Raw genomic sequence first — 23445 nt, forward strand, 5'->3', positions numbered from 1 at the left:
AAGAGTTCATATTTAGCCAGCAGACAAAGTTGTGCTGCTCCGGCCCTGTCCACTTTTCTCAGCTGTAATGCCCATTTCTCACACACTCTGTGCAACTGGAAAATTCACAATTCCTGAAACACTTGCTGTATTTTTCCTCCTCTTGTCAATGAACATACCCTCCTCACAGCATAGAGACTTCTGCCTTTAGCTTACAGAATTCCGTTTTTCAGTATGCATTCTTTTTCGCAAGACTCAACAAGCAGAGGTATTTATCCCCCTTTTACTTTCCTATAGCATTGATTTTATACCACCCCTCTAACCATTTTTTACTTAATTTATTGTAAACGTGTGTAAATACCTTCTCTCTGCCAGATGGTAGAGGCCTCAAAAGGCAGGAGGCACATCCTGTATCATACCCATAACGCTGCCTTGCCTTCACAGGCTCTCAGTTAACATTATTAGGTGGAGTGAAATAATGGTTTGTTAGGCTTATATGTCATTAAATTTAAGTCAGTAAATAATGAACCACTCAGCTACTACCAGAATCTTGAATAAGAACTAGAATGTTGTCACCATAAAAAGTTGCATCATTTTTTTGAATTTTAACCAGAGGCATTTTTAGTAAAATGTTTAAATTTTTTTTTTAAGATTTTATTTATTTATTTGACAGAGAGAGAGACAGTGAGAGAGGGAACACAAGCAGGAGGAGTGGGAGAGGGAGAAGCAGGCTTCCCGCTGAGCAGGGAGCCCGATGCGGGGCTCGATCCCAAACATGACCTGAGCTGAAGGCAGACGCTTAACCGACTGAGCCACTCAGGCGCCCCAAAGTGTTTAAATTTTGCTAAAATCTATGTCCTATTGAAAACTTTTGGCATGCAAAATAAATTTTATTTTTTTAAGTTGGGAATATATTTCCTGGTATCAAGATTTTAATTAGAATAATATTTTTTTCTGAACTGCCCTACAGTAATGCAATGCATGACTAACTTAAACTACTTTTTCCTCTAAGTGTCAAATTATTTTTGTGTTTGTTCCTCTAGGCTACTAGTCAGTGCTTCCCAAGATGGAAAATTAATTATTTGGGATAGCTATACAACAAATAAGGTAGGATTTCTTAGTCATTTTCTTTAACCTTTTATTTGTTCTGGTGTCCAACAGTTCTTTCCTTTATTCAATTACTTCAAACTTTAATTTCCTTCAAAGATAAATTTATTCCATTTATTTTAATCTAGATCCTCTCTTTGGGGTTAGTGTTTGCTTTTAATATTAAGCCCTTTTATGTTCCCAAGGACAGTGGTAAGACTATCATTCAGTGTATTTTACTTGATTCTCCTACTTTGTATTTTAATATTAGAAAAGGATGTACATCAGTTTTACATATGGATGATTTATTTTTTTTAAAGCTTTATTTATTTAAGTAATCTCTAGATTCAACATGGGGCTCAAACTCACGACCTTGAGATCAGGAGTCACAACGCTCTTCTGACTGAGCCAGCCAGGTGCCCCTATAAATGATTTTTTTTTTTTTTTTAACTTACCCATTTCCTAATGGGCAGCGACCCTGAGATTTTTATTTCTAGTTGTGGGTAAGCCAGAATGCTAGTGTGAGGCTTTCCTTGGGTCCACTCTAGCCATTGATTTGTGTTTCTGGATTGCTCAGAAGATGCAGTAGCTTGGAGGCAAATTACAACTTTTTCCCATCTCTTGGCGGAACCCAGTGGGTCCTCCTAATGTGTCCACTGGAAGGAATCCTTGATGTAAAGGGGTTGAGTGGTAGCAGAAAAGCTTCAAGAAAACTTACACACATGAAATACCTTTTAGATTCTGTGTGTACTTCTATCACTATTTTTATTAAAGATTTAAAAGTCCTGTTTTGTGAAGTAAATAATAACTTCAGCCTGGTTGAGATTTTAAAGCTAACTAAGACAGATTTATAACAGTTTTTCTATATTAATTGGCCCACCCAGCATGTCTTTCAACTATATTTTCCTAGAACAAAAATAGTTTTTAAAATATTTTAGGTTTAAGTGAGAGCATAATAGTAATCACCGTTTAGCCTTGCTTATTCCCGTATACCTTAAATTTTGCCGCCTTCTTGAAATGATTGGTATTGGGTAATAAGGCACCAGAGTGGTGTGGGCAGATCAGTGCAAACAATTGACATTTTTTAAATTTGGGTGCAGAGTATATATCCTACTATTAGGACACAGTGCCATCTCTCTCTCTTTTAAGATTTATTTATTTGAGAGAGAGAGAGAGAGTGCACAAGCCAGGGGGAGAGGCAGAGGGGAGAGGGAGAAGCAGACTCCCCGCTGAGCAGGGAGCCCCATGTGGGGCTCGAGCCCAGGACCCTGGGATCATGACCTGAGCCAAAGGCAGATGCTTAACCGACTGAGACACCCAGGCGCCCTTATGGGAGAACCATTTATTTTTTTAATTTTTATGGAAGAACCATTTTAATTGGCTCTGATACTTGCATTGTTCAGTGTTATATTGGAGGAAATTCCTCTTTTGACTGTTACTGTGAAAACAAAGAATTTTATTCAGTTCTTTAACATTTTGCACTTCATATTTTGAATGGGTATATTAGCATTGAAACATTCTACATCCTCTTAAAATAATTTCTGAAAAAGAACACTTAAATCCGAATGAATTGGTGATAAATGCTAACATGCCTATTACTTTTTCTGTATTAGTATTTTATTTTTCATTGTTCTCTTAAACCATTGCATTTTTAATTTGGCTTATTTTTAGTTAGATGCATTTAATTTTTAGTAATATTTGCTTCATTGTACATCGGTTTCAAAAATGGACTGTTTTTGTAATCTTAGTAATAGCTTTTGTGTGTTACATTTGTTGTACAGATGCATGCTATTCCTTTGAGGTCTTCCTGGGTGATGACCTGTGCCTACGCTCCCTCTGGTAATTATGTCGCGTGTGGAGGGCTGGACAACATCTGCTCTATATATAACTTAAAAACCAGAGAGGGGAACGTGAGAGTGAGCCGAGAGTTACCGGGTCACACAGGTGAGCTCCACTAAATAGTGTCCTTTCCTACCAAATATGAGGATTCCTAAGGGAGCCGAACAACGAGAACTAGTGACAAACTGTGGTCAGCTGCTGAAGATGGAGTGTTAATCAAGTGAGAGGAGAAAGGAGTATGAATCAGCAAAGGACCGAGTTTATAGTTCTACAAATGATGACTGTAACTTTATTTTTCTTTCAAAAACAGTCAATTTTATAAAAATGACAGATTGATTGTAAAATATTCAAACAGTAAAAGAAAAGAAAAAGCAAATACAGGGGCACTTGGGTGGTCAGTCAGTTAAGTGACTCTTGATTTCGGCTCAGGTCATGATCTCAGGGTCGTGAGTTCAAGCCCTGTGTTGGGAGCCTACAGTGGGGGGGAGCAAATAGAATTTTCTCTTTTCTCTGCAACCATATAACAGTTAAGGGATTTTGGCATCTGTACTTAGTTATGTAATTGAAAGTGTGTATTAGATACACAGTGAAAAATACTTCATGGATGTGGTAGTGCATTGCTTGATTTGCCAGTATGCACACCATAGAGTGTACACCATACTATAGCATTTGGTTTGCAGTATTAATAAGGAATTTATTGCCATTCATCAGGCTTCTGCCTCTCTGAATTCTTGGTAGTACTATTTGATGATGCTTTTTACAAAAATCTCTAATATCATTTTCCTGCCAATTCCATATTTGGAAACACTGGTGAATTCTCATTCAGGTGACCCTTTTCCATGAAGCCTTCACTGAGGTTGTCGTAATTTCTCACAGTAATATTAAAGGATTTCCCAGTGTACCTAACTTAGTCTTCCATAGATGATAGAGATTTGTGTAAAGGAATTTCTCTGTCTTTGGTAATCATAGTAGGCAGAAGGGACTGTGTCCTAAGTTTGTCATTTTCAGAGTGTCCAACAAGGCGCGCCATCGACATAGTAAATACTTGAGAGTTTGTTGATAAAATTGAGTTGCAGACAGCATGGAACTTGAGGTAACTAAAAGTAGAACTATAGATTATACTAACAAACATTTGTTGCCCACGTATTGGGTTTTAAAAAGAATGTGTTACTACTTCACATGGTAACTGAGTCACTCCGTCAGCGATAACCTGAGATGTATTGCTCTCTCTGCTGCAGGCTACTTGTCCTGCTGTCGGTTTTTAGATGACAGCCAAATTGTTACAAGCTCAGGAGACACAACTTGGTAAGTGTGGCCCAGGAGAACACTGATTTGGGGGTTGAGGGTGGTAGCGGGAACTAACATAAGGAAAGATCTAAGAGTCATTATTTTAATTTATGTTTAATCATAGCGCTTTGTGGGACATCGAAACTGCCCAGCAGACCACCACATTCACTGGGCATTCTGGAGATGTGATGAGTCTTTCTCTGAGTCCTGACATGAGGACTTTTGTTTCTGGTGCTTGTGATGCCTCTTCAAAATTGTGGGATATTCGAGATGGAATGTGCAGACAGTCTTTCACTGGACATGTGTCAGATATTAATGCTGTCAGTGTAAGTAAATAGCATTTCTAAAGAAATGCATTGTGCCTATAAACTGTTGAAATCTATAACATGATTTTAACAACAAAAACTCCAGTGAGGTAACCACAAATAGATTAAGCCAGGTAAGTATTCTTGTATATGAAAATGAAGTAGTCATATGTGGTTATTATTGTCCTGTGTGTAGGTCAAATGCTAAACTGTGTGGAAATGACTAGGATTTCCAGAAGTACTGTGAATACAAATGCTTATGTGTATAAGACACTCCTAATTTTGTAAGAAGATGTATTTGGGGAAATATTGAAAGCCATTTTTTATAATTTTGTTGAACATCTGAGAAAGTAAATGCTTTGTTACCCCCACCCTCTATTAGTAGGCCAACCTGGTTAGAAAAATAGAATTTTAGAGCAGGTAAACCTAGTCTTCTCCATCTCTCATCCTGTCACCTCTATCAGGTTGATGGTATTCTCTTTTCCTAATTTGCTTAGATTTTGTCAGGGATGAATGGAGTTTAGTAAATGCTTTGTCTTTATCTGTTGAGATGATCATGTGGTTTTTGTTTTTTCAGTCTGTTAAATGGTGAATTCACGCTGATTCACCCCCACCCCCCAAATATTAACCCAACCCTGTAATTCTGGGACAAACCACACTTGGTCATCATGCATAACTTTTTTAATATATTAATGCATTTGATTTATAAAAGTTTTTATAAAGTTTTACAGCCATATTCATAAAAGTTCTATTTTTCCTTTCTTCAAATGTTTTTTCTGGTTTGGTATGAGACTAATGCTGGCCTTGTAGGCAGAGTTGGGGACCATTCCCTCCACTTCAGTTGTCTGGGACAGATTGTGTAGAATTGGTCTTATTTCTTCTTTAAATGTTTGGTTTAATTTCCCTGTGAAAGTTCCCTAGGAGAATTTTCTTTGTGAGAAGAGATTTAACTACAAATTTAATGTCTTATTTGGATATAGGCCTGTTGAGGTTATCCATTTATCCATTGAGTCCTAACCCCCACTACCTCAGGATGTGACCTTATTTGAAAAATAGGGTTGTTGCAGATATGATTAGCTGAGTCATACCGGATTGGAGGTCATTTAATCTGAGATAAGCGGTATCCTTAGAAAAAGGGGAAAGCTCCAGACCAACAAGCAGAGAAGGTAAACAGTGTGAAGACTGACAGGGAAAAGACTGCTGTCTACGGCCCTTAGACACGGACTGTGAGACCTTAAATTTCTGCTGTGAAGCCACCCAGGTTGTGGCGCTTTGTTACGCAGCTGCCCTAGCAAATGAATACATTTGGTAGAGGTTTATCTGTTTTCTTTATCTTCTCAAAGAACCATCTTTTGGTTTGAACAGTTTGCTCTATTTTTCTGCTTTATTAATTTTTCTGATTATTTCTTTGCTGTGTAGTTGGGTTTCATTTTCTTTTTCTAGGTGTGTAATGTAGAAGTTGATACCATTGATTTGAAACTTTTTTTTCTTTCTTAATATTGAAGCTTAAAGTGGTAAATTTCTAAACATTGCTTTTGGTGCATTCCACAGATTTGGATGTGCTGTGTTTTCATTTTCACTTAGTTAAAAATTCTTTATAATTTTGACCTCTTTGACCCATGAGTTTTTTAGAAGTATGTTACATAGTTTTCAAATATTTGAGATTTCTAGGTATCTTTATTTTTGTTAGTTTTTAATTGCATTATGGTCCAAGAAAACACTTTGCATGATTTATAGGATTCTAAACTTCTTGAGATTTGTTTTATGGTCTAGAATACAGTCTGACCTGGTCATTGTTCTGCACTTGAAAAGAATCTCTATTCCGTTACTGGGTGGAGAGTTCCACAGATAATAATTATCTCAAGTTGGTTAATAGTATTATTCAGGTCTTATGTGTCCTTACTGATACTTGTCAGTTCTTTCTATTTATTATTGAGAGAGGGCTATTGAAATCTCTAATCATGTATTTGTCCATTTTTCTTTGCATTTTATTAGTTTTTGCTTCAGTGAGTATTTCAAAGCATAAACCTTTAGGATTATTGTGTTCTTCTGGTCAGTTGATTTCTTTATCATTATGAAATGTCCTTTATCCCTGGTAATATTATTTACTCTGAAATTTTTGTCTGATATTAATAGAACTACCCCAGCTTTCTCTTGATTAGTCTTAGCATGGGCGTATCTTTTGCCTTGCTTTTACTTGCTATTTGTATTTTTATATTCAAAGTGATTTTCTTATAGGGCAATAGTTGGGTCTAAAGAGTCCTATTTTGGGGCTCGTGGGTGGCTCAGTCGGTAAGCGTCTGCCTTCGGCTCAGGTCATGATCCCAGGGTCCCGGGATCGAGTCCTGCGTCGGGCTCCCTGCTCAGTGGGGAATCTGCTTCTCCCTCTCCCTCTGCCCGTTCCCCTCCCCTGCTCATGCTTTCTCACGTGCTCAAATCTTTAAAAAAAAAAAAATCCTATTTCTGCCTTTTATTGTTTAGACCATTTACATTTTATGTGATTCTTGTATTGACATGATTAGGTTTAAATCCGCCATCTTGCTCTTTGCCTTTTGTCCTGTCTATTCTTTGTTCTTTTTCTCTCTTCTTTTGAGTTTTTAAAAATTTTTGAATTTCTAAATTTCCTTTCTTGGCTTTTTAGCAATATTTTTGTTGGTTTTTGGTTTTTGTGGTTTTGGTTGTAGTTGCTGAGAAAATCTGTGGTATACATTTCTATTGATGGCAGTCTACCCTTAAGTGCTCTTATACCACTTTTACACATAGATAAGCACCTTTTACCTGGGTTCTCCCACTTCTTCGCTCCCAGCCTTTGTGCAGTTGTTGTCATAGATTTTACTTTTATAGGTCTTAAACCCAGCAGTACATTGATATTATTGTCGCTTTCAAGAGCTGATGCTCCTTTAGGGAGATTTAACAGTCTTTACATTTATTAACATAGTTACCATTTTCTGTGCTCCTCATTCTTTTGTTTATGGATTCAGGTTTTCATCTGTTTTTCTTCTTGAAAGGCTTCCTTTAATGTTTCTTACAGTGTAAATCTGTTAAGTCAGTCAGCTTTTGTATATCTAAAATATTTTTGGGCGCCTGAGTGGCTCAGTTGGTTAAGCGACTGCCTTTGGCTCAGGTCATGATCCTGGAGTCCCGGGATCGAGTCCCGCATCGGGCTCCCTGCTCACCAGGGAGTCTGCTTCTCCCTCTGACCCTCCCCCTGTCTCATGTGCTTTCTTTCTCATTCTCTCTGTCTCTCAAATAAATAAATAAAATCTTTAAAAAAATAAAATAATAAAATATTTTTTATTTTGCTTTCATTTTTGAAAAATATTTTCACTTTTTTTTTCCCCCTTCTGTTGATAGTCTGAAGATGTTATTCCACTGTCTTTTGGTTTATGTTGGTACTGATGTGAGATGTGCTATCATGCTTATATTTGGTCTCTACACAGTGTGTCCTTTGTTTTTCTCTGGCTGCTTTTAATATATACATTTTTTTTTCCTTAAAGATTTTATCCATTTATTTCAGAGAGAGAACAAGTTGAGCTGGGGCATGGTAAAGGGGCACAGGGAGAGGGGGGAGAGAGAATCTCAAGGAGACTCTGCACTGGGCGCAGAGCCTGATGCAGGCCTTGATCCCACAACCCCAAGACCATGACCTGAGCTGAAACCAAGAGTTAATGGCTGAACTGACTGAGACACCCAGGTGCCCTTTCTCTTTGTTTTTAAGCAACTTGATTATGATATGTCTTTATATAATTTTCTTCATATTTCTTGTGTCTGGATCTGTGGATTATTCATCAAATTTGGAAACTTTTCAGCCATTATCATTAAAATATATTTCTGTCTCTTCTCCTCTGGGGACTCCAAATACACATATATTAAGACACCTGAAGTGTTCCCGCAGTTCACTCATACTGTGTTCATTTTATTTTGCAGTCTTGTTCCTTGCTGTATTTCACTCTGGATAGTTGCTGTTGCTGTGTCTTCCAGCTCAGTACACTTCTTCTGCAATGTCTCATTTGCCATTAAACCCATACAGTGTCCTTTTTAATCTCAGACATTGCTTTTGTCCTTGTCTGTTAATTCTGTCATCTGATATTTTTGGGGTTTGTGTCAGCGGAATGGTTTTTTTTTCCCTCCTAATTACGGGTCATATTTTCTCACTTTTGCATGTTTGATTTTCATTAGATGTGATGCCAGACATTGTAAATTTTACCTTGTTGGGTGCTGGATAATTTTGTATTTATATAAATACTATTTAGCTTTGTCCTAGGGAATAGTTATTTGGAAATAATTTGATCCTTTCGGGTCTTACATTTCAGTTTTGTTAGGTGGGACCAGAGCAACACTTTGTGTATGCTTAAGTTTGTCCCACCAGTGAGGGGAAAACTTTATGATTTCTCTTCCCAGTGAATTGTGAGGTTTTCCCTCTTTCTAGGAGGGACAGACATTATTCCTGGGCCTGGGTGAGCATTGGCTTGTTTCCTGTTATCTTTATGGGTGTCTCCTCTGCTTCAGTAGTTTCCTCACATACCTGTGATCAGTACTCAGCTGAATACTTGAGGGGCCCCTTAGCATCTCCTGGCTTTCTGTCAGGAGAAGAGAGGTTTTCCTCTCTGGTTTCTGGCCTGTGAACTCTAGCTGCCTTGGACTCCCTGGACTTCCAGCTCTGTCTCCTCAACTCTGGGACACCAGTGGGCTCCATTTGGGATCCCCTTCCCAGCACCATGACCTGTAAACTTTCTCCAGGCAGGAAGTTGGGGCAGTTACGGGGCTTACCTCATGTGTGTCCTCTCTCTCAGGGACCACTCTCCTTTGTTGACTGATAGCCAGTGTCTTTAGAACCAGGTTTCATATATTTTGTCAATTTTATTTATTTATTTTTTTCAGCATGGGGGTAAATGTAATCACTGTTAACTCCATTTGGGCTGAAAGCAGAAGTATAATTCTTTCTTCAGCTCATTTTTAAAAAGTTAACTATTTAAAGGGGCTTGCCCAGTATTTGAAAGTCATTTAAAAAGACCAACATAGACTTAAGATATCAAAACATAAGGACAAAATTAAGATACCAAAACATAAGGACAGAAAAATTCTAGAAATATTCAAAATGAAAAAGTAGATTACCTGGATACGAAAGATGGAAAAAAAAAAAGGCTAGCCTCACACTTTTCCATAATAGACAGGGCTGGAAGGCTTTTGAACAATATCTGCTGAGTGTTGAGGGAGAAATACTGTGACCCAGGAATTTTAAGTATCAGAGGCCTTATTTTATGATATGGGAGAAAAATTCCAGTAAATATAACCTAGGATAAGAAATGAAGACCACATATAATAACTCAAGGCAATACACATAAATGGTTGCCACTATTAAAAGGTACATTGTAAGTCAAACTCTATGTTGTTTCAAGAGCTACATCTAAAACAAAATGGCCCAGGAAAGCTCACGGTAAAAATGAAAGAGTGGGCAAATGATAAACTAAAATAAATCTGTAGTAATATTACTATATTTCTTTTATACAAAGTAAAATTGAAATACAAACTATAAGACGAGACGTTTTATCTTAACAAGAAATGGTCCGTGGTGAAGCTGTCACATTGAAATGCGCAGAAAGCCAAAGCCATTAGAAATGCAAGGAGAAATGAATCCAAAACACCATTGTGTAGGAGACTTTCATATACAACCTTGGGATCCTGATATCCTAGATAGACAAGAAAAAGGATGAAGGATTTGAATAATGTAGTTTAATAATGTTGACTGAGTAAACCTTGCACCCTACACTGGGCAGATGTTCTTAAACATAAGACCCAATCGCATAGTAGGCCACTAAAGAAATAATCTGAAGTGAATAGCTCAGGACTTCGGAAAAACAGTTCACACTAGGAGAGGGAGGGAAAGGAGCTGGTTAAGGAGAAAAGGAAAAAATGCAGATTGAACTGAGAACCTCTACCTGAACCAGCAGGTCTTCCACCATCTACCCTCTGCCCCTTCGCTGTGGTCCGTCCAGCCTTGAGCAGCAAGTCTGATGTCCAGAGTTGTGAAAAACGTTTCCTCTGCTCGGTTTAGTGCAGACTTACTGTGTGGCAGAACCTGACCAGAGCAACAAGGAGCAGTTTATAGTCTTTACTTACCCCACTTAGGATGACTGTATCTGTCACTGGACACACTGTTGTGTTCATTACAGCATGCTACTTCGGGCCCAGTGGAGTTGTTCTTAATACACAGCATATTCCTCTTCTAAAATCCGAAAAACTCTTTAAGTTCTGAAAAACAGCCATCCTGAGGGGTTCATATCAGCCTCTTAGGGATTGTGGACCTGTGGTCACCCATGACCTACACTGCTTTCCTCTCTGTCTGAACTGCCCAGTCGTCCCTCTGCCTCAGTCACACTGGGCTCCTTGCCACCGCTGCCCCCCGCCCCTGGCACATTTTCTACCCCTATGTCTCTGATCTTCCCAACAGAATCCCATCACTTCACCTCCTGCAGGGTGGGGGTCGGGGAGGATTCTTCAGTAAATACTACTTCTCAGTAGTGTCTTCCCTGGACACTCTAAGCTTTTGCCCATGCGCCCTTGCTCTTTTCCTGGCCTTTTTTTTTTTCCCCTCCTTAATATTACCATGATCTAACATGCTTATTTTTTATTTGCTTTTCATGTTTATGGTCTGCTTCACAAGAATGTAAGCTCCATGGAGACAAAGATTTTTGTCAGTTTTGTTGACTTCCATTTATCACCAGACCAGCATTTAGAACTGTGCATGATACAGTAGGTGCTTAGTGAATACTTGTTGAATGAACAAATATTTAGAAAATTTTATAATTTCTAGAAAACTATTAGAAAATTAAAAAATTCAAATACTCTTTAAGATTTGACTCCCTAAATCTCTGGTAAACTTAAGGATAAATATTGCAGATACATAAAATTAAGAATAGTAAAGGTTATATTACATATAAAATATTTTATTTTATTTTTTAAAGATTTTAAAAATCATAAAATATATAACTTATGGTAATTCTAAGTCAGTTTTCCAAAATTGACTCAATAAATGAAAACTTGATCGTTTAAAACTACTTTTTATTAAAATGTTCAGACCCATGTAGTTTATTGGCAAATAATCCATACTTTGAAGGAACAGAGTTTCAGCACTATTAAAACTGTTCCTGAACACAGAAAAAGACTAAAAGTTTCCCAGTTCATTGTGTCAAACTAGCATAACCCTTATATCACAACACGAGAAAAGGGTCTCCCTTAAAACTAGATAAAAGCATCTTAGGAAAAATATAGCAAATCAAATCCAACAATGTGTCAAGGTAAAAAAAAAATTATCAAGTAAAAATTCTAAGAATGTAAGAATGACTTAATATTAGGAAATCTATTGATAAAATTTACCAAATCATTTTGTCAGTATTTTGGATACCAAAAGGTATCTGATAGAAAGCAAACACCCATTTTTAAAAAAAACAAAAAACTCAGTACTAGAAAGCTCTTCTCTATCATTAAAAACAAACAGGGGTGCCTGGGTGGCTCAGTTGTTAAGCATCTGCCTTCGGCTCAGGTCATGATCCCAGGGTCCTGGGATCGAGCCCCGCATAGGCTCCCTGCTCGGCAGGAAGCCTGCTTCTCCCTTTCCCACTCCCCCTGCTTGTGTTCCTGCTCTCTCTCTCTCTCTGTCTCTCTCTCTCTGTCAAATAAATAAAATCTTAAAAAACAAACAAACCCAACATAAATGAACAGCCAACATCACACACACTTTTCTTTAAATGCATCTGGCAGACTTTATAAAGTAGTCCCTCTAGCTCTTAGGGCCATCCTAAGCGCCCAGGAAATTAAAACTAGTTCATTGTATTGGTAAAGTGATCATGTATCATCCAAACTAGGAAATGTGTAATTTTGAGTGTAAAAGAATGCTGTTACCAATTTTGCCCAGGAGAAAGGCTAAATGGGGACGGTCCTGTACAAAACGGGATGTCTGGTCATCCTGTCTTGAACATAGACTGTTGGCAAGCTGTGCCCCATACACTGAACCAAAAGGGGTGAGCTTTGTGATTGGGTGTTCTGCACTAGCTGGCCTTTACTGAGTATAGTTTTTCATCTGTCCATGGTAGAGAACAGGTTTAACCTGCTGTTAAATGTATGTAAATGGTGTTGTTGGACTTCCTGCAAAGGAACAATGTAGAGTATCTTGCTGGCTGTTATAGTGGAAGAAAGTGGTCAAAATCATAGCCTCTAGGGAGCAGCAGTAAGGGTCTGGTGAAGCTTTTTCGCTTGCTAGAGGGCCTTCTTTCTAAACTTCACTGTGGCCTGGGAGGACTAATGATTGGATCCTTGGTAGATAGAGGAAATGATGGCTAGAGGTTCCTTAGCCTTTTGGGAATTTGAAAAGGAAAAGCAGTTCCTTGTTTTTGATGTGGGAAAACCATCTCCACTGGGACCAGGCTTGAACCATCCTAAAATCATTAAAATAAAAAGTACTTGGATTTCTGAGAACCTGTTACCCTGTTAGCACTGCCGTCCTCCACCATCATCCTGAGTGTGTGGGGGGGCTTCTTAACAGTGAAAACCCTGGAGGCATTCTCACTGTATTAAGTAACAGTACAATAATACCATCACCATTGTTTCAATTGTTCGGAAACTTCCAGCTGGTATAGTTGGACCCAAAACTGAAATAAAAGCTGAATTAGAAAGTAGAAAAAATATCATTATTTGCAGGTGATAGAGTCTGGCTATCTAGATATCACAGAGAGTTTGGTGTATTTTCTGGGCGACAGAAACTGTTTTTTTAAAGTCAGTAACTGTCTTATATACAAACCCCAATAATAACCAGGTAGAAAACAGAAAGGAAGAAAATCCTACTGGAATAGCAACAGAAATTAGGAAAGAGGCATACATTTAGCAAGAAATGTGTAGAATCTTTATTTTGTGGAAACATTCCTTTTTTTTTTTTTTTTAATCAATATTCCTGGGGCACCTGGCTGGCTCAGTCAGTGGAGCATGTGACTCTTGATCTCGGGCTTGTGAGTTCAAGCCCTTTGTTGGGTATGGAGATGACTTAAAAATAATCCTGGGGTGCCTGGGTGGCTTAGGTAAGCGTCAGCTCTTGATTTCAGCTTGGGTCATGAGATGGAACCCCACCTCAGAGCCTGCTTAAGATTCCCTCCCTCCCCGCACCAACTCTTGCACTCGTTTTCTCTAAATTAAAAAATAAATAAAATCTTTTAAAAAATACTGTCTTCCTGAATGAGAAGACTGCATATTATAAGCTAATCATTTATCCCTCAAACTAATTTTTAGGCTTAATACAAATTTGAAATAAAACGCACATGGGGGGGCGGTGGCTGGGTGGTGCAGTCCGTTGTGTCCAACTCTTGGTTTCAGCTCAGGTTATGATCTCAGGGTCATGAGATGGAGCCCTACGTCCAGGGAGAGTCTGCCGGGATTCTCTCCCTCTCCCTCAAAAAAAACCCAAGTGGATTTTTTTTTTTTTTTTGGAGATGAGTCAGGGATATGGAGAAAAGAAACTTGATCAAATGTCTGTGAAATTGAAGTGGGTGGGGGGAGGAGAAAACAGACTGATTTGAATCAGAGTACCATGAGTATTTTGCCATGCCAGATAGAAAAATTTACTATCAGGATTTTTACAAAGTGTGGTACAGGTACAAGAAAGGATAGACAAAACTTTAAAATTTTTGTGTATATTACTTCAGTGAATAAAAGATGTAACAAAATCAGTAAAATGATTATTTAATCAACAGCTGGGACAATGACTTGACTATTAGGAAAATTAAGTTAGATCCTTATAGTGAATGCTGTATATCAAATAAATCCTGGATAGATAAAAAGATGTGAAAAAATGAAATTACTTTAAAAAAAATTGGAAAAAGAGGGGTACCTGGGTGTCTCAGTCGGTTGAGTGTCTGCCTTTTGCTCAGGTCATGATCCTGGAGTCCGGGGATTGAGTCCCATCTGAGTCCCATCGGGCTCCCTGCTCAGCAGGGGGTCTGCTTCTCCCTCAGCCCCTCCCCTCAACTCGTGTTTGCGCTCATGCTCTCTCTCTCAAATAAATAAAATCTTAAAAAAAAATAGAAAAAGATGTAATTGAACATCAGCTAATAAGCCTGTTCAGAAAGGACTTTACTCATAAAAACAATGGAAGAAATCTCAAATGGAAAGATAAATTTGATTACATAAAAATGAAATATTGCTTTATAGTTTTAAAAAAGAAAACTATAGGGGCGCCTGGGTGGCTCAGTCGTTAAGCGTCTGCCTTCGGCTCAGGTCATGATCCCAGCCCTGGGATCGAGCCCCGCATCGGGCTCCCTGCTCGGCGGGAAGCCTGCTTCTCCCTCTCCCACTCCCCCTGCTTGTGTTCCCTCTCTCACTGTGTCTCCCGCTCTCTGTCAAATAAATGAATAAACAATCTTTAAGAAAAATAAATAAAAAACTATAAACTAAAATCTGTAAAAAAATAAAGTTTGTATTCATGTTATTCCTACAAATCAAGTACTAACAGCATAGTAGAAAATAAGCAAAGGTCGTGAAGAATCAGTTCAGAAAAGTAATACAGATGACCAAAAGATACATGAAAAAAAAAAAGTCTGTGTTTAAAAAAAAAAAATGTTGAGTAGTGCTAGGTTCTGAGAAAAGGGGATTCACAAACTAATAATGCATAGTTTACTCCTAGCTTGACTTTATACCTAGCCTAACTGGGATGATTTGTATTCTCTTCTGTCAAATCTTTCCTATTTATTTCTCATGATGGGATTTTGGCATGTTTAAAACAACACATATATAAATTCTGTAAACAGTAATGTTTGATTCGAATCTTTTAATAAGCTGAATGGAGGAAGAGAGCCAGGATTAGTGAGTACTTGCTCTGTGCTGAACCATGGACCTTGCATGTTAGATCATTCCATCCTCACCAACACTCTGAAACTCAGGCCCAAAGTGTTGAAGAATTTTCGGGGCTCAACGTTTCTCACCTGGGAAGAAGCCAGGTTGGAGTTCAAATCTAGGTCTGTCTCACCCAGAGTCTTATCACACTGTCTCACGTGGATTTTGTAGACTTCTGTGGAATAAATGTGTGTTCCTTTGCTTTTAGTTTTTCCCAAGTGGCTATGCCTTTGCCACGGGCTCTGATGACGCCACCTGCCGGCTCTTCGACCTCCGCGCAGACCAGGAGTTACTGCTGTACTCGCACGACAACATCATCTGTGGGATCACTTCCGTGGCTTTCTCAAAAAGCGGGCGCCTCCTGTTAGCTGGTTATGATGACTTCAACTGTAATGTGTGGGACACGCTAAAAGGAGATCGTGCAGGTTGGTAAAGAAGTCACGGTAGGTTTGGATTTTGTCAGGAAACACGGGCAGCTTCCCTGGACGCCTCACAGCCGCGGGGAAGGGCACGCTGGCAGTTCTCATCCGTGGTCCATAGTGATGTTCCCATCTTGTAAAGAGCAGTGACATCCGGTTCTAGAATATCTTCTTGTTTGGTAAGTTTTGCTCTAAAGATGAATAGTGAGTCTAATTCAGCGTGGAGTTTCTTCTGACCTGACAGGAAGCACTGTAACGGCTGTGAATCCTCTTCCTTCGGAGTGGATCCTGTCTGGGACAGGACACAGCCCCCTTTCCCCTCAGCCCTGAGCTGTCCCCCATAGCTGCCAGAAGACTAGCGAGTGTAGCAGGTCACCCTGGAGACTGTCAAGAATAACAGCTTCCACAGAGTGATTTTTAAGTATTTTTTAGAATCAATATTATGCATATGGAATCACACAGCTACATGGCTTGTTACCAAAACAGCAGTCCTCTGGCCACAGCCCCTATATCCTGTTCCCAAAGGTAGCTCCTAAGTATTTACTTCCAGATCTTTAAGTAACATGCCTCTCTTGTTATTACTTGATTTGTGTGCGTGTGCACGCATGCGCACTCCCAACGTGGTTTATTAGTATCCACACTGGGGAGCAGTGGGAGAGTGGTGTTAAAGCTGGACCCTCAAAAGACATGTCTGGAAGTTTTAAAACAACAATTCAAATGAGTCATTGATTTTTTTTTTAACTTCTTGGTGTTCTCTGTTGAGGGTTCAGCTTTTTTTTTTTTTAAAGATTGATTTATTTGGGAGAGCGAGAAAGAGAGAGAGAGAGAGCACATGAGAGGGGGGAGGGTCAGAGGGAGAAGCAGACTCCCCGCTGAGCAGGGAGCCTGATGCGGGACTCGCTCCCGGGACTCCAGGATCATGACCTGAGCCGAAGGCAGTCGCTTAACCAACTGAGCCACCCAGGCGCCCCCAAGGGTTCAGCTTTAACATCTCTCCTCCCACCACAGCCACATCCTTCCTATCTTCTAATGTTTCCCATGTAGAGTGGATTTTATTGAGAATGTCAGTCAGTGTTTACACAATTAGGACTTTTATTTAAAGAGATATTAGGTGTTTTGCCTGGATTGAATCAATTAGTATCCGTAACACAATTAGAATGTGTGTGTTTTCCATAACTTAGCATATGCTTGAGTTAGTTTTGCTTTGCGTACAGCTGCTTGTTTTCAAGTTGGCTCAACTGGATACGTTCACAGTAAAATTGAATGGCGACTTGTGAGTTGCTAATTCATTTTCCTTTCCAATGTGACTATGAATTTAGTCACAGTGCTCATTTTTTGTTATTTCAACCTGTAATTGTACATTTGCCCATTGCCAAACATTGCTGTGCCGGATGTACTACAGAGAATATTGAGACAAGATTATGTTCCTGAAGTTGGGTGAAAATGATTTTGCTTCATTATCTAGAGATACTGCAAACTCAAACACAGTTTATTAAAGAAAAAAATTCTTGAATTTGATATATTCCAGTTTTTCTTATCGATCTCACATTTCTCATTTTCCTTGCAGTTATTTGGGAATATTCATTTTACCCCGTGTGGTGATCTGAATATCAAATGAATTTAAATTTAACATACAAAACTAAAACTAGATGAGTTGGTTATAACCAAAGTTATAATCAAAACATTGCAGTGTTAGCTGTTTAACAGAACAAAGTACATAAACTAATTTGGTATTTTTGGAAGTGGTGATGTCAGGCAACTTCATTCTTAACATCCTTACTGTTACTGTGGTGAAAGACTGCTTCACTGAACTGCATTTGAAATTTCGTTTTGAAAACAGCAGTGGCAACGTCTGTCAGATCATGAACTTTAATTAGAGATGCAGAATAAAGTATACATCTCTTTCCCTAGATATAACCAAGCATGACTATAAAATATTTCAAAAGTGATAAGCATAAGGCCGATGTACGTGTCAAAAATTCATGTAATGCAAAGAACTGTATTTTGCTCACATATCTAGCTTACCCCTGGCGCCCAGGCTCCCTGTTTAGGTTTTAAATACCCTTCTAGATCTTTTATGCATATACTTGTTTAATTCTGAAGGTTGCCTGTTGTTAACTTTTTACTGAATTTTTGTTTTTCAGGTGTTCTTGCTGGTCATGATAACCGTGTCAGCTGTTTAGGTGTAACAGATGATGGCATGGCTGTAGCAACAGGCTCCTGGGACAGTTTTCTCAGAATCTGGAATTAATAGTGCGTACAGGTTTTCTGTTCTCCATTGCGATCTGGAGAAATCAGTGCTACAGCCTATCGCTGTGAGAAGAAAATTCTACCTTATATTTGCAAGTGAAGATTTTTCTATTGAGATTATTATATACAAAAAGATTTCAGTAAACTACAAAACAAGTGGGGGAAAAAAAAAGGCAAGGGTGCTTGCTGAGATCAAAAGGACCAGTGCATTAACTTGAGTTGAGCTAATTTAACCTTGATGAATTTTTGCTTGTACTCAAATTATTTTGTGTAGGACAGAATGTACACATTATAGCCGTTCATCATGTTTGATTGTGTTTGCATTTTTTAAGACCTACATTTTTAACTTTATACATAATACCACATTTTTGAGTTTTGTAATGGAGGAAGTAGGCACAGTAATAGATGGAAGTGATCCCATATGTATGTGTACTTATGTTTGAAGAAGGTCTCCTTGATTTCTGACCTTCCTTTTTAATCTCAAAGAGCTCCTGGTTGCTTAATTTAAGAATGCTCACTAGGTACCTCTGAGGGCAGTCCCTGTTGAATATCAGTGGTTTCTGGTGCATCCTTTGCCATCCTATGAATTTAAGTAAGTGCTCATTTTCAGTCCTTGGAGGGGGAGATAATCTGAAGGCCAGGGAATCGAGATTTCATTCTGCAATTTTAGACATACGTAAACTCATATTAATAGCAGTAATTACATAAAAACGGTTCTTGACATTTAAAAAATCTGGTTCTGATCAAATGACACTTTGAGTAGCCCTCTAAATAGTTGGGCTTTCCTAGTGATTTCATATTCTAGAACTTAGTTTGTAGGGCACACTCATTATTTCAGATTAACGTTTGGATTGTCCTTGCATCTGAAGAATTTTCCCGTGTTCTCCGTTGATATACATGTAGATGGGAAATATGTGATGGCATTATGTTGTTGAAAAAAAAAGTGTTAGTATCTAACCAGTCACTAGACTTGATTAGTTATAATTGTGTAGCAAGGTAGCTTTATGAATTTATGTTCAAATAGTTTATATTAATTCAGATTTTATATTATCTGTGACTTAAATTTAAAAAAGGAAATATTCAGACTTTTTGCTCTTCTGTAATTCTTCTCTTGGCACAAAATAATGGTTTCTAAGTGATTTCGCCAAAAAGAATGCTTAGATCCAAGTGACTCCACTTTACAGCCAAAAGAAAAATTCCAAGAGCAGTCTTTAAAGGAGTCAGAGGAAAGTACTAAGCAATTCCTGTTTGTCAATGACATAATGTGTCTATTACTAGAATGCCCCCCCCAATTTAAACAAAGATACTTTTCCCCTATAACTAAAGCTAAATAATTGACAGTAGATTTAGTCTTGCTTGATGGTGAAGTCATGGACTATTCTCATATATAGAAGTGCATTATTTTTGTAATTTAGTGAACCATGTCCATTACTATTGAGATAGGTCTCAACTTAATGATCACATGTAATTCTAATCTAAATACTCCCCAAATTTTACTTGTGAATTTTCATTTTTATATTGTGAATGTGCTAAGTAAGTGCATCAACTATACTGAAGTCTGTATCAGTTTTAAGATAGCTGATAATAAAAAGAAAATGGGTAAAGATTAAGATATAGGACCAAAAATAAACTATTGTAGATGGCAGGCATGAATGTGTATTTATAAACACACACAAGATTTCTATGAACTTTTTTTGCAGTTAATGTTTGTGGACTGTCATTTCATAAAGAATAGCTCTTTGAGGTAAGACAAGAATATTTTAAAGGAACATAATCATTTCCCAAGAAGGTGTGGGTTTGCCATGTAGTTCAGCAATTCATTCCAAAACCCTGTTCAAGAAAGCACTTCTGCCATGTGCAAAATAGCCACATAATGTATATATGAGAGTTTCTCTTCCTCTTTGAAAGTTATTCTAATAACAAGATAATTTTTTCAGAGAGGCACAGACTACAAGAAATCCGTGGTCTTAAGCATGTTGATAGAATGAGTTAGTCTTTGTAGATAAGCTTAAAAGCAGTTCCCATAGTTAAATGTGTACTAGGCAACTAAGACCCAACCACTGTTGTGGCTATATACATATGACCAAATGGTGACCTCATTACCACATTTACTTACTATCTAAACCTTTGCTCTCTAGTAATATAGGTTCCAATTGCTAAATATATTTATTTACTTGCAGTTTGAGTTCAGCTGATAGTCTTAAGTGTTGTGCCTAAGACTTGTAACCATGAAGAGTAATATAGTACTACTATACAGTTTTAAAGAATTCGCATCAGGATTGTTGCATTTATCTGGTGCGTGTTTTCTTTTACCTTATAAGAAACATTAAACATAATATGCCTCAGCATGTTTATAGATTCATTAATCATTTCCTAAAGAGTGGCTTTTTCAGATCTGGCAAGAATAGTTTAAGAGAACGTATTCTTTTCCAAAACGAGTGATAGTGATTGCCCTGTGAATCAGCAGACGTCCCAAAAGCTGATAGCAAAGACCTCTCCACCTTGATGGGCAGGCAGGCCTCATTTTTGGCAGCTGTATTAGAGGTTTAAACTGAATATCCAAGGTCCCTCCCTCGCTCAGATTTTTCTAGTTGGGATCCCATGGTCCCATGCACCACACTGAGTTCATCTTCACAGAGGCAAAAATTTGGGTTTAGTATTTCAATTTAAGAGTCTAATAGGCCATTCTCCTTATTTTAATGTAGACTCAGCTGAACTCTGATACTGCATGATGATAGTAAACTGGTATCCTAGACATATGGATGTAGGTGCTTCTGGAACGTGTTAAGCAATTTTAAAGAGAAATGGATCTTGCCTTCTCCAGGTGACAATGAAATTTTTATTGCTAAAATATACTGTGCCAACACTATAACTGACCTTTTCCAACAGTATTGAGGTTTTAGACTTAATAATTCTAACCTTTTTAAAAGTGAAAACATTCAGGGAAATTTATGCTTTGGTTACTGTTGAATGTTTCACATTTTAAATTACAAGGCAAGTGAATACTTGTGGCTTACCTGTTGATGTTTAAACTTAAAGAAACTGATTAAACAATCTTCTAAATGGGCCTTCTTCTAAATGGGTCTATCATTTTCACAATATTCTCTCTAGAATCTTTAGGGTATAAGTCATGCTTAAAAATTTTTGCTTTTAAATCAAGTACTAAGTTCAGCTTCAAATTTCCCTTTTGCCATTGTGGAAAGCAAAATTTTACACTTTTAGAATTTTTTAAAACACCCTCAAGGTTAGACCACCTTTCTTGTGAGAAAGAGTAGCACAATGAAAAAAAAAAGGTTTTAAATTAGATTAAGTTTAGGTGTATTATGTTTTGTATTTACTCATTTTTCCTCCTGCTCATTTTGAGTTGCCTTAAATTCTGTGGTATATCTAAAAACTGGTTACAATAGGTACTCATTAAAATGGTTTGTAGTTGAATGTCTAAGCTAGGAGTGCATCTTTTAAAAGTTTATTAGTCACAGATTGATGGTACACCTTGTATTTAGCAGATTTGTTTGCATGTTGATAAAATTTCCTAAGTCTTTTTTCTTAAATCCAATTACTGATCCTATAAAATAGTTATAATGCAGCATCATGAAAAACCTGGTTATGTGTTTCAGCTGGTGTTAAGTGTTCCCGACAAAATCTTACATCATATAGTATTTATTTTTTAATTGAACTTCAGTGATACTTGGTAGATATTTCAAGCCTTTTGTCTTTTACACAATGGTGCTCTATTGTTTTCAAAGCATCTGAACACTTGGATTCGCATATTCTTATCCAAAGCCATCCACACAGAAGTGGGTTTTTAAAGCTGATTAAAATGTTTTTCTTCACCTACAGTGGTTTCTACAAACTTGTAGCCAATTGACTTTGATGTCAGTAGTAGGACTATGGGCAAGGTGAACGTAGATTAAAGCTCATAAAAGCTTTAAGCCAAACTATGGACTTGTACCATGATTTAATAGTATTGGATCTTTCTTGCACAGTGATTCATTCCTTTATTTGTACAGTAGCTCTGTGAAATGTTGCTGTGAATTGATATTGTAATCAATAAAGTGCTTTTAACCAGATTTCATGTAGTGTGTTTTAATTTTAAAAATCACACTAAAAATGGGCGCCTGGATGGCTCAGTTGGTTAAGCATCTGCTTTCAGCTCAGATCATGATCCCAGGGTTCTGGGATTGAGTCCCGCATTGCTCAGACTCCCTGCTCAGTGAGGAGCCTGCTGCTTCCTCTCCTTCTACTTCCTCCCCCCCGAAATGAATAAATAAAATCTTAATCAACACTAAAAATTAAGCCTCAGAAGTAAACTCCAAGCCTTTTTCCTTTCCTTAACCTACACTCCTTACCACTATGAATGCTACCTACTGTTAAAAGGCTACAGAGTTAGTTACTGCTTTCAGTACCACATCCTTGGAGAATGAATGAGGGAACTTCCTTACTTGGCCAGGTGCATGAGCCAGTCTACCCAAGACACTGTACATGCCTACTGCAAACATGAAGATTAAAACTCACTGCCACTATAAACGCTACATTTATCAACTATCAGGCAAACAAGTTTTATTTTCACGTGCATACTTATAAAAATGTAGTTCTGTATAAAGTTTACGGTTATACAAAGTTATAAATAATCCTGCAAACATATACGGTAAACCATCAAGTATTTGCAACAACTTGGAACTACAGCTGTGAATTACATAATTCCTGTATAATTCATGGGCTTAGTCAGAGGTGCAAAGATCTCCAGGCATAAAGGGTGGGTTTCATTATTTTAGTGTCACATTTCCAACATTCATGCATTTTCAAACTTGATCAGGTGGAACTGCATTCAAACTGCTTACTGTAGCTTCACTATACCAGAACCACTACTCCAGTAGTTCTCAAACTTGAGTGTGCCTCAGTGGATCACCTGGACAGCTTGTTAACACAGGCTGCAACACTACTGGATTCAGTAGGTCAGGGGGAGACCCTGCAGTATGCACTTCTCAGAAGTTCACAAGTGATGTACAGTTAATCCAGGGACCAAACTTTGACAGCCACTGTACTACTAAGGAGGTGATACCAAACCACTATGCTATTTCAAAAAGTTCAAGTACTTTCACATAAAGATTAAGGTCTTAAACTTGTAACCTAAATTCACTGTACCCAGTTTTAGACATCAGTTTTTCACGTGGCAGTTGCTACCTAATTCCATTTGTTGGTAGCTTGTACTATTTTTTGGTTATAAAGCAGCAACAAAAGCTATAAACTAGTATTTGGATTTTAATACTGCATCCTAGTATCTGATCTACATAAAAATATATTTTTGAAAGGCTTCTGTGACATAAGTAATGTAATTTTCTCCTTAAAATATCCTGGAAAATAGTGCTGCACCTGCTATGAAAAGACTGAGGAGCATCCAG

The 23445-nt window shown here is 37.9% G+C and overlaps 1 protein-coding gene across 5 annotated transcripts in view; it reads left to right on the forward strand.

The window, feature by feature from the left end:
• Window positions 1–22113, forward strand: part of GNB4 (G protein subunit beta 4) — a 58254-nt gene extending 36141 nt beyond the window's left edge. For all 5 annotated transcript variants that reach the window (XM_025878405.2, XM_025878396.2, XM_073896882.1 and 2 more), the window contains 6 exons: window positions 1023–1086; window positions 2847–3009; window positions 4143–4209; window positions 4316–4517; window positions 15583–15799; window positions 17938–22113. In XM_025878405.2, the coding sequence (XP_025734190.1) occupies window positions 1023–1086; window positions 2847–3009; window positions 4143–4209; window positions 4316–4517; window positions 15583–15799; window positions 17938–18044 (820 nt within the window). In that variant the 3' untranslated portion in view covers window positions 18045–22113. The remainder of the gene's footprint in view (window positions 1–1022; window positions 1087–2846; window positions 3010–4142; window positions 4210–4315; window positions 4518–15582; window positions 15800–17937) is intronic.
• Window positions 22114–23445: the final 1332 nt, after the last annotated feature.

Source organism: Callorhinus ursinus, unplaced genomic scaffold, assembly GCF_003265705.2.
Source record: "Callorhinus ursinus isolate GAN/ISIS: 27379988/994484 unplaced genomic scaffold, GSC_fseal_2.0 scaffold1, whole genome shotgun sequence".
NCBI lineage: Eukaryota > Metazoa > Chordata > Mammalia > Carnivora > Otariidae > Callorhinus > Callorhinus ursinus.